Here is a 10581-nt window from a genome sequence, read left to right as displayed (position 1 = left end):
GGACGAACCTCATTTCTTTTATTTTAATCGAGATTTGATCACTAAGATAGGAATTCGATTTCCCTTTATCATGGTTTAAAGCTGCCGTGATCCGCCGACTTAGGATTCCTCCCTCGCAACTTCATCCCAATTCATAGGCTTTCATCCGAGGCTTCGAACAAGTGTGTGCATATTTTTGCCTGCCTTGCACAATTTCTCTTTTCTTCTTTCTGTTTGATGTATATACTTCCCGGACTGGTGCCGAGGCTAAAGAGAGGAAAGAGTGGGTAACCCTCTAAGGCACTCCGGGTTTAAAGATGCCTATTTTAAGGTGGCATCTCGTCCTGACTCTCTTCCCATGTTCGCCGAAGAATGGCTGGACAACGGGGATTTATCATGTCGATTCGAGCTGTACTGGACACAAAAACATTATCGAAGGTGTCCTAAAGATTATGCTACCTCAGGAGTAGCTCTTTTCGATTCAGAAAAGTTGACGACTTCTGTCCTGATCGATTATGCTGACGAATATGGCATTATCGATTTAAGTCGGATTGTAGATAAGTTTGGAGAATATCTCCTTTGCGAGCTCGGTATATGATTTTCCTTCACGGTTTAATTTTTGGTATATCTTATAACTTATATTTTGATCTTTGGCTCTTTTATGCAGTTAGCATGACGAGCGCTGAGTACAAGAAATTTCTGCCAAAGCCCAGGAAGACTTCTAAAGGAAAGGCCAAAGAAGTCCCCTCCTCCGAGGTTGAGACCTCGAAGAAACGGCGGCTCGATGCCGTATCCGGCGGCAGCTTGGTGGGTGATGAGGTGATTTAGTTGATGTTTCTGCTCCTCATTTTACTCCCTCGTCATCTCCACTCCACCTCCTCTCAATGTTCCTTAGGGGGACATGATCGTCTTGGAACTTGAGGAGCTGTGGAAGGTCGGAGTTTCGGACCGGCTTAGAGCTTCTCTGAAGCCTCCTCAGCATCTCATGGACGATTCGACCCTGACTTCTGATCTAAGGTCCATGATAGCTCGGCTGGAAGAGGATGCTTTGAAGACGACTTCCTTGCTCCAATCCTTCCAGGACCTTCATCAAAGGCTCGATCTGTCTGCTGCTTCCAACTGGTCTCTCACTATTAAGGTGGAGGAGCTTTTGGGGAAGTATGATGAGCTCAACAAGTCCAAGTCTGAGCTGGAGACAAGAGTTCGAGAATTATCTTCAGAGCTGGACGAGGTGAAGAAGGCTTCAGCGTCAGTTAAGGCCAGTGCAGAAAACTTGAAAATAGAGAAGGAGACCCTCTCTAAGTCTTTGACTGACAAGGATGCTCAAATCCAAAAACTGCAAGCTGACTTTGATGAGGCTCGAGCTGTGATCGTGAATGCTACTACTGGGGCCTTTGCCAATTCTATTGCTCAAGCCCAGGTTCTAATCCCTGCCCTTATTACTGAAGGGATGGACGTCTCGTACGACGTGAAGGACGGCGCCATCGTTCCCGGGACTCTGGGTTCCGAGTCTGATGAGGAGGAGGAAGCCGAAATCGAGGTCAATGAAGCCGCGATTCATCGTGATGCAGAATGAAGAAGTCGGTATGCCGACTTTTATGATGTAACCTTTACTTTGGGGATTTGATCCCTTTTTTAATCTTGTATGAAATTTTTTTCCTCTGTATGTCGGCTTTTTGACTTGAAATTTATTTTGTTTTTATATTTCCGAGATCGTTGCTTTGATTTACTTCCCGTTTTAATCACGTTGTGGGGTTCAATTTCGACCTCGTTTTGTTGCGTTTCGACTTATACTTGCCGAGCTGCGAGGTTATTTTGATCTATTTGGAATATCTTTTAGTTCGTCAACGAAAAGTATTCTTTGTTAAGCTCTAGGGCTTTTATTGCGCCAATAGAAATCGATATGCATTAGGATTGAGGTCAACGCTCATATTATTTGCATTTGAATGAAATCTATTTACATGGCCGAGCTTAAAAACTCATCTTATTTGCTTAGAAATAAATCTACCTACTGACTGAGCTCAGGAGCTCATCTTATTTGCGTAGAGATAAATCTACCTACTGACTGAGCTTAGGAGCTCGTCTTATTTGCATGGAATTAAAATCTATTCACAAATTCTCGAGAGTCGGACTTCAGGCCTAGCTGTAGTAGGCCTTCAGCTTGTCCGCGTTCCAAGTTCTCTTCACCGGCTTCCTAGAGATGGTTTCCAAAGTATAGGCTCCTCTTCCCAAGTTTTTGTTAACTCTGTAGGGCCTTTCCCAGTTCGCGGCGAGCTTTCCATCTCTGGCATTTTTGTTGCAATGTGTTCTCTTCTCAATACCAAGTCGTCGTTCTGGAATGATCGAGGTCTGACCTTTTTATTAAACCTGACCACCACCAGACATTTTGCCATCATGTTCTTATATCTGGCATTCTCCCTACTTTCATCTAGTAGGTCGAGCTCTACAGCTAATGCTTCGCTGTTCTGCTCCTCCGTCCCTTGTAGTTTTGCACCCTCCTCTAGGAAGGTTCTCCGATTTCTACTGGAATCATGGCCTCACACCCATATGTCAGCTTAAAAGGAGTTTCTTCCGTGGCAGATTGGGCACTTGTTCTATATCCCCATAAGACGAGGTGTAACTGCTGCACCCAATTTCCCTTAGCGTCAAATAGCCTTTTCTTGAGGCCGTTGATGATCACCTTATTAGCTGACTCGGCTTGTCCATTTGTCTAAGGATGCTCTACTGATGCGAACCAGTGTTTGATCTTGAAGTCAGCCATTAACTCTTGGAATTTCTTGTCAGCAAATTGTGTTCCATTGTCTGTAAAGGTCTCGACTGGAATTCCAAATCAGCTGATCAGGTTTCTTTCAAAGAACCTTTGAATCCTTGCAGAGGTTATGGTGGTGAGAGGTTCAGCCTCAATCCATTTAGTGAAGTAGTCCACCGCCACTATCAACCATTTGAGCTTTCCTTCGGCTGCAGTAAAGGGTCCTAGCAAGTCCATCCCCCATTTGTAGAATGGCCAAGGTGCTGTGATGGTTTGCAGCTCTTCAGGCGGTGCACAAATGACGAGTGCATGCTTCTGACATTGTTTGCATCTTTTGACATGCTCTTTCGCATCCGCTTCCATAGTAGGCTAGTAATATCCTGCCCTGAGTGCCTTCCTGGCTAAAGCTTTTCCTCCCATATGATGTCCATTAATGCCTTCATGGATCTCGGCCAAGGCGTATTTAGCCTTATTTTTATTTAAGCACTTAATCATGGGTGTATAGAAACCCATTTTGTAAAGATGCCCTTCTACTATGGTGTAGCAAGCCGAGCTCCTCACGAATTTTCTGGCCTCCTGTACCTCCTTAGGGAGAGTTCTTTTCTCGAGGTATGCTATTATTGGCCTTCTCCAATCTTCGTTCTCAGTTATAGCCATCACGCAAGTTGGTTCTGGGATGCTCTGCTGTATCACCGTTCGATGGTTTCCTGCGCCCTTCGAGCTGGCGAGTTTTGACAGAATGTTCGTCCTACTATTTTCATTTCGGGGTATGTACTGGATCACCACATCATCGAACTCGGCTAGCAGTTCCTTAACTTGCTGAAGATATTTCATCATGAGGGGTCTCTTGGCTTGATACCTTCCTTCGACTTGCGAGGTCACCAACTGCGAGTCACTAAGTATTTTTATTCTTCTTGCTCCGTGCTCCTTTGCCTGCACAATTCCTGCAATGAAGGCCTCATACTCAACCTGATTATTTGAGGTCGAAAAATGCAAGGTGAAGTGAGTGTTCAATGGGCACTCCCTCCGGGCTTTCTATAATGACCCCAGCTCCACTTCCCTTTGAGTTTGAGGATCCGTCAACGTATATTGTCCAAAGGTCCTCATTTTTTTTCCTTTGGATGAGGTAAGTTCCAAGACGAAGTCGGCCAATGCTTGGGAATTGATTTCTTGCTGAGGCTCATACGACATGTCGAACTCCGAGAGCTCAACGACCCAATTGATCATCCTTCCAGCCAGGTCCAGCTTATGTAGCACTTGCTTGATGGGCTGGTTGATTCTTACGACCACTCGATGTCCTTGAAAGTAAGGTCGGAGCCTTCTTGCCGTAGTAAGCAAGGCGAATGCTACATTTTCAAGCTTCTGATACCGAAGTTCAGGTCCTTGCAATGTCCGCCCTACAAAGTATATCAGATGTTGACCCTTGTTAGTCTCCCTTACTAGGGCGGCGCTAATGGCCTCGTCTTCCACAGAGAGATATAAGATCAACGTCTATCCGGGCTCTGGCTTTGACAACACAGGTGGGGGTGGCTAGGCACCTTTTTATTTCTTCAAATGCCCTTTGGAAGTCTTCTCTCCAGCCGAATTTCGCCTCATTTTTTAGGAGCTTGAAGAAAGGTAGGGCTTTTTCTGCCGACTTTGGTAAAAACCTAGTTAAGGCTGCCAGACGACCTGTGAGCTGTTGGATTTTTTTTGTTTTCTGGTTGCTTCATCTCGAGGACTACCTTGCATCTGACTGAGTTGACTTCAATTCCCCTATTGGTGAGCATGAAGCCCAAGAACTTCCCAGCTGGTACCCCGAAAGCGCACTTGGCCGGGTTCAGTCTGATTTTTTGAGCTCTTAATTGCTCGAAAGTCTCTCTTAGGTCGGCTACATGTGTGGTTATATGCTTCGATTTGACGATCATGTCGTCGATGTATACTTCCAGGTTCCTTCCAATTTGATTCTGGAAGACACGATTCATCATCCTTTGGTAGGTCGCCCCGAAATTCTTGAGGCCGAACGGCATGACGTTGTAGCAGAAATTTCCCTTTTCCGAGATGAATGCGGTCTTCTCGTGGTCATTTGGGTGTAGTGGGATTTGATTATACCCGGAATACGCATCCATGAATGACAGTAGTTGAAATCCTGATGAATTATCAACTAGCTGATCTATATTAGGCATTAGATATGAGTCCTTTGGGCAGACCTTATTGAGGTCGGTGTAATCCACGCATATTCTCCACTTCCCGCTGGGTTTTTCCACCGTCACAATGTTGGAGAGCCATGTGGTGTATTGTATTTCCTTAATGAAGCTAGCTTCTAACAGCTCATCCACATGCTCATTTAAGGTCTGACGTCAGTCAGGACCTATTTTCCTCTTCTTTTGGGACACTAGTTTTGACCCGGGGTACATAGAAAGCTTGTGACAGTAAAAGGTTGGATCTATCCCTGGGATTTTCGATGCCTTCCATGCAAACACGTCGGTGTTCTCGTTGAGAAATGAGACCAGTGCCTTTTTTACTTCCATCTCCAGTCCTTTTCTGACCTTGGTGCAGCGTTTACTGTCTTCCCCAATGCTGACATCTTCCAGCTCTCCCTGGGGCTCTGGACGAGGTGCTTGGAGCTCCTCTCTCATGTCCAATTCGACCAAATTTACTTCGTTTCCACATGGGTGTATCGACTGGTCTCTGATGGAGGCTTTGCCTCCACTTTTAATTCTAGGGGGAGATGATGGCCCTCCATGATTGATCCTTAGTGTCTCATAGTATCATTCTCTAGACTTTTTCTGATCTCCTCTTATAGTGATGACCTCGTTCTTTGATCCCACCATCTTCAACGCTTGATGTTTGGTGGAAACTAACACGTCCCACTCATGGATCGTAGGTCGGCCAATGATCACATTGTAGGAAGACGACGCATCTACTACCACGAACCGAACCCTTCCAGCACGAAATGCTTCCTTTTTTCCCAAGGTCAGCTTCAGATCTATGTAGCTCTTTGGGGGAGATGGCTCTCCATTAAAGCCATCCAGCTCGGTGGTGCAGGGTTTCAAGTCTTGTTCATCCAAATTCATCCTTTGGAAAGCATTCCAAAAAAGTATGTCAGCTGAACTTCCATGATCAATGAAGATTCTCTTAACCCGGCAGTTAACTAGCACCCCGGTAATCACCAAGCCATCAGTATGTCCAGGTACGACCATTTCTAGGTCTTCCTGAGTAAAGAACAACCTTGGGGGAGCAGAATTGCTGGCTCTTCCTTTGAAGGTCGGTCTGTCTCTGATCGACATGACCTCTTTTAGGTATTTTCTTCTTGCATTTGCAGTGTCGCCTCCTCCACCCAGGGCTCCACTTATCACATTGCAATCGAATTCGGCTTCTTGGAACTCCTCATCTTTGTCTTCGACCTTTTTGCCCTTTTAAGGGCGGTCTTGTTCCCGTTCTTTCCTCTCCTCCCTCTTCGGGCTGTGACTTCTGCTCCGGCTTCTTTGCCTTCGCTTATTATTCTTCTTGCCCTGAGTTCGGATAATGTATTGCTTCAATTTCCCCTCTCAGATATGCTTCTCAATAGCATCTCAGAGATCCCAACAGTCATCCCTGATGTGACCATTCTGGTCATGGAAAGCACAATATTTGTTTCTGTCCAATCCGCTCTTGCTCTTGAGAGGTCGAGGTCTTTCGACATTACGCATCTCGGTTTGAGCCACTTTTCTCCATATCTGAGATCTGGACATGTTCAATGGTGTGTAACTGTTATACTTGGTCCTTGGAGATTGATCATCCGATCTCTTTTCATGAATGTCGTTTTCTTTCTTCGATCCCCGCTGATCCCGATCTTTGTTTTTCTTACTTGGGCTTCGGCGATTCTAACTCCGTCCTCTGGACTCTCGATAAGCATTCTGCATGTCTTCAACGTCAATATACTTGTCCGACCTTCATCGGAACTCCTCCAGATCGTTGACCGGGTTCTTACAGATGGATTTTGCGAGTGGAGAATTGCCATCTAATCCCGAGATGATCAAATGCAGATGCACCAGTTCAATTAGGTTCTGAACCTTGAGAGCGGCATCTTGGAATCGATCGAGGTACTTCCTCAATGATTCATTCTCCTTTTGACGAATTCTTCCTAAGGCATAGGCCGGCATCGGATATGCCTTACTCGTGGAAAAATTCAAACGAAAAGTTTGAGCCAGGTCCTCAAACGAATCAATCAAGCTCCTGGGGAGCCTTGTTATCCATGCCATCACTTGTCCTGTCAACGTCGTCGCAAAGATTCGGGCCTTAATAGGTCCAGTTATTCCGTTGAACAGCATCTCGGTCTTGAACGCCTCCAAATGGGCGTCTGGGTCCTGACTTCCGTCATAGGGAGGTATCTTGGCACTCTTGAACCTCGACGGTATTGCCAAGTTCATGAGCCTCTCAGTGAATGGGCTATCATTAGCCTCCTCATCATGGAGATAGTTATCTCCTTAGTTGTTGGCCGGTCCTCCGCCTTCTTGGTGGTTGCCATGGTGTGGATTTTGCACATTTTCAGCTGCTGAGTTCTGATGTTGCAGCCCTTCATGTTGAGTTGGGCCTGCTCTTGTATCTCCGCCTTCATGGGCTGCTCTTCCAGCTCGGCCTTCAGCGTTTTGGTTTAGTAGCTCGACCTCAAATGCCTCCATCCTCTGGGCATTGAGCCTTTGTTGAGCCAGGAAACAGTTCTCCATTTCTTGCATCCTTTGCAGGATTGCATTCATGGCTGTAGTAACCACGTGATCCTCAGTTCTGGACTGGTTATTCGGTGGACGTGCAAACTCCACCGCTGCATTGGTTCTGGTTGCGACATGTGGTTTCTCGGTGTTGGCCTCTCCGACTTGCACCTCCACCAAGATCGGATTAGCGAGCTCTTGGAGACACTCTAGGGCGGTCTGGTGCGACAGTTGTTGAGGCTGAACGTTGCTGGATATCGCACGAGTGTTTGTCATTGTGGAGATGGGAATCGAAATTTATCGTCCCCACAAACGGCACCAATGTTAGGTCCTGGAAAGACCGTATTGCTATACCGTATAGTATGCGCTCAGAGATACTGTAGAATCTGGTATGTATTTGGCTTGTAGCCAATATCCCAATCACTGCGCACAAGCAATAGGCTTATAGCCAAGACGTGGGTGTGTGCACAGTGTTGGCAGCAATAGTAAATAGGTTAAAAAGTGTATACCTGGGGTCTTTTGCCTCTTATTTATAAGGGTTACCTCTAGGGTTTGTGTAGAACTCCCAGTTGTAGTAGGACTCAGCTTCTTTTCTGTTGAGATCAGGCTCCTATCCTGAGTATCTTTGCTATTTAATATTGTTAGGATAACTGAATCTTTATCCTTTGATGATCTTTTGAGTAGGTAGTTAGGATATGATATATATCCATAACACATGGTATTACATCATTGCCACGCTGAAAATAACAGATCGTACACATTTGAAGCTCTCATTCGCGAAGAAAACCTTGTTCTTTGAAAACAATGTCATTATCATTGCTCATTTCCCCGAATGATAATTTTGTCCATTTAAAGAAGGAGTGACAAGAACTAATGTGTAACATCCCAAATAATTATTAAGAAAAACTTTGTCTCTATATTAAGGAAACCTTTATGATTAGTATGAACCTAATTAAATTTTCAAGTATTATTATATTAAGGAAAGAGCAACATAATATAGTGAAAAGTGAATAGTATTGAAATTGTTATACTGCTGGAAATAGTTCTTTTCAATTGATTTTGTCTCTGAACTGATAAAGTAACATGATTAATATTTTTCATGTTATAGAAAATAATTTTATATCTCCTGTACATATAAAAAAGTGTGGTATCTATGTGAAGTGATGTGAAAATAAAAAAAAAATTAGTCTTACATATTTATATGTGTGTGTAGAAAATACAATTATCTCTTATAAAAGAAACACCAATCTCATAGTAATAATATATTTATCCATTTTCTAACTTTTTCCACAAGAGAATTTATAAAGTCATACTAAATTTTAAATGATTCTCTCCAGTAATGTTTTTATTCTTACAGTGAAATAGTGAACGATTAGTTTACCGAAAAAAAAGAAAAGAAATAGTGAACGATTATGTGATTGGGTGAATGCTAATCATGACTCACAAACAACTCATATCTTGGACTATATATATAGGCCTCTTATTTATAAGTGAGGGGAAAATCTGGAAAATCCTGTACTTGGTCACTCGGTAGTTGTATATTCTTTCTTATCGGGCTTGGGTCCAACAAATCCACGAGACGCTTCTATCAAAAGGTTGATTGCGACTTGCGAGGAAGTCTTGCTAGATATTTGACACTTAAAAATTTATTTTTTTTAAACTGAATAAATAAGGTATATTTATTCTTAAATTTTTTAATAAATTAACATTATAATGTATTCTAAGGGTCAAGTTAGCTACATTTTGTCCTTTCCATTAAGTTAAAATGTAACAGGCTAAGTTTTCAGCCTGGGGTAGCCTTTACCTTGTACCAATAGCCCAACCTTCAATGCAGTCGTGCTTATTGGTTTCTCTCTTTGACATGAATATAAGGCCCTTCCAATTCCCTAATAAATTCTGTATTTTTTGGCAACGGCATTTTCTATTAATGAAAGATAGACACCGTCTTTTTCCAATTTTGCTTTTCCATCTAATTTAGCAACTAACTTGCTTCATGCATCATATCTGAGGGCACACATTTCAGTGTTGTGGGACACGTGGTAGATAAAGAATCGCCCTACAGTGCTCTTGACGAGGAGTGATGCTAAATCGTTAATGCATGTCTCAGAGTCCAGAGTTCCACGTGTCAGAATCACAGTATTTGGAGTTCAAAAAGACAAAAAAGCTGATTTTATTATTTACTACGTGGCAGAAGCAAGGCTCTCTACGATGAAAATAAATGTCACTGGTGGAGTGGTGGTTGCTTCTGATATTGGGACTATGGGAGAAGGTTTTTTGTGGGTCGATCACGGTAGTCTCTTCCAAAAAAAGAAAGAAGAAGAAGATATTGAAGAAAAAAAAATTAAAAAGATAAAAATAGAAATGGAAGAAATTTTTTCTTTTATAATAAAAGGATAACTGAATAAGTAATGGGCCTAGAGCATATTAAATTTTTCTCGGGATTGTTGGTTTTTTATCCCTTCAAACCCCCTATGTAGCACCAATATGACACGTGACACGACACGACACGACACTCCGACACGTCAATCCTAAAAATTTATGGATTTCGACACGTTGGGACACGTTTTAATATTAAATAATATTTTTAATTTATATAGTGTATATTTCATTTAATATTTAATAATTTAACAAAAAAATAAAACTAAATTAATAATACCCATCAACACGTTATAAAGATGGAAGCTTTAATAAAAAAAATAAGAACTGGGATGAGAGAGATATAATATCAGATAGAGAGATCAAATCATATTAGAGAGAGATCAGAGAGAAGAAGATACAACAAGAGCGTGATAAGAATTGACAACAATGATGCTGAGATGATCTCTTATCTGAAAAAAGACAAAAAAATAAAATTGATATGATCAGGTGGAAGCTTTATTAATATATTTTAACTTTTAAGTAAACTAAATTTAAAAAAAAAAAATTAAATTTTTTTTTACGAAAATGCCATTTGATCGTGTCGGACACAGTCAAATTCGCGTGTCGGAATGGTCAACTTATCAGAAAAAGTCAACCGCGTGTCCGTGTCGGAGCGTGTCGCTGTGTCGGACCCGACTCTTCCTTTTTTTACAAGTGTGCGTGCTTCCTTGCAAACCTCAATATGCAATGCAATGAATGGAGTGAAACAAGACAAAACGATGTTTCTGTTTCTGTTTCAGTTACTGGTACAGGGGAATAAGCCCA

The 10581-nt window shown here is 42.6% G+C and overlaps 1 protein-coding gene across 1 annotated transcript; it reads right to left on the bottom strand.

The window, feature by feature from the left end:
• Positions 1-5478: 5478 nt before the first annotated feature.
• On the bottom strand, positions 5479-5997 carry LOC133308736 (uncharacterized). Its single transcript, XM_061509421.1, has one exon. The coding sequence runs from the start codon at positions 5995-5997 to the stop codon at positions 5479-5481; it is 519 nt and encodes a 172-aa protein (XP_061365405.1).
• Between the last annotated feature and the right edge of the window lie 4584 nt (positions 5998-10581).

Source organism: Gastrolobium bilobum, unplaced genomic scaffold (genome assembly GCF_033153095.1).
Source record: "Gastrolobium bilobum isolate Gb01-03AN ecotype WA unplaced genomic scaffold, APGP_CSIRO_Gbil_v1 utg1978, whole genome shotgun sequence".
In the NCBI taxonomy this organism is placed as follows: Eukaryota; Viridiplantae; Streptophyta; class Magnoliopsida; order Fabales; family Fabaceae; genus Gastrolobium; species Gastrolobium bilobum.
The sequence above is the reverse complement of the archived record's forward strand: the minus strand, read 5'-3'. Positions and strand labels throughout refer to the sequence as shown.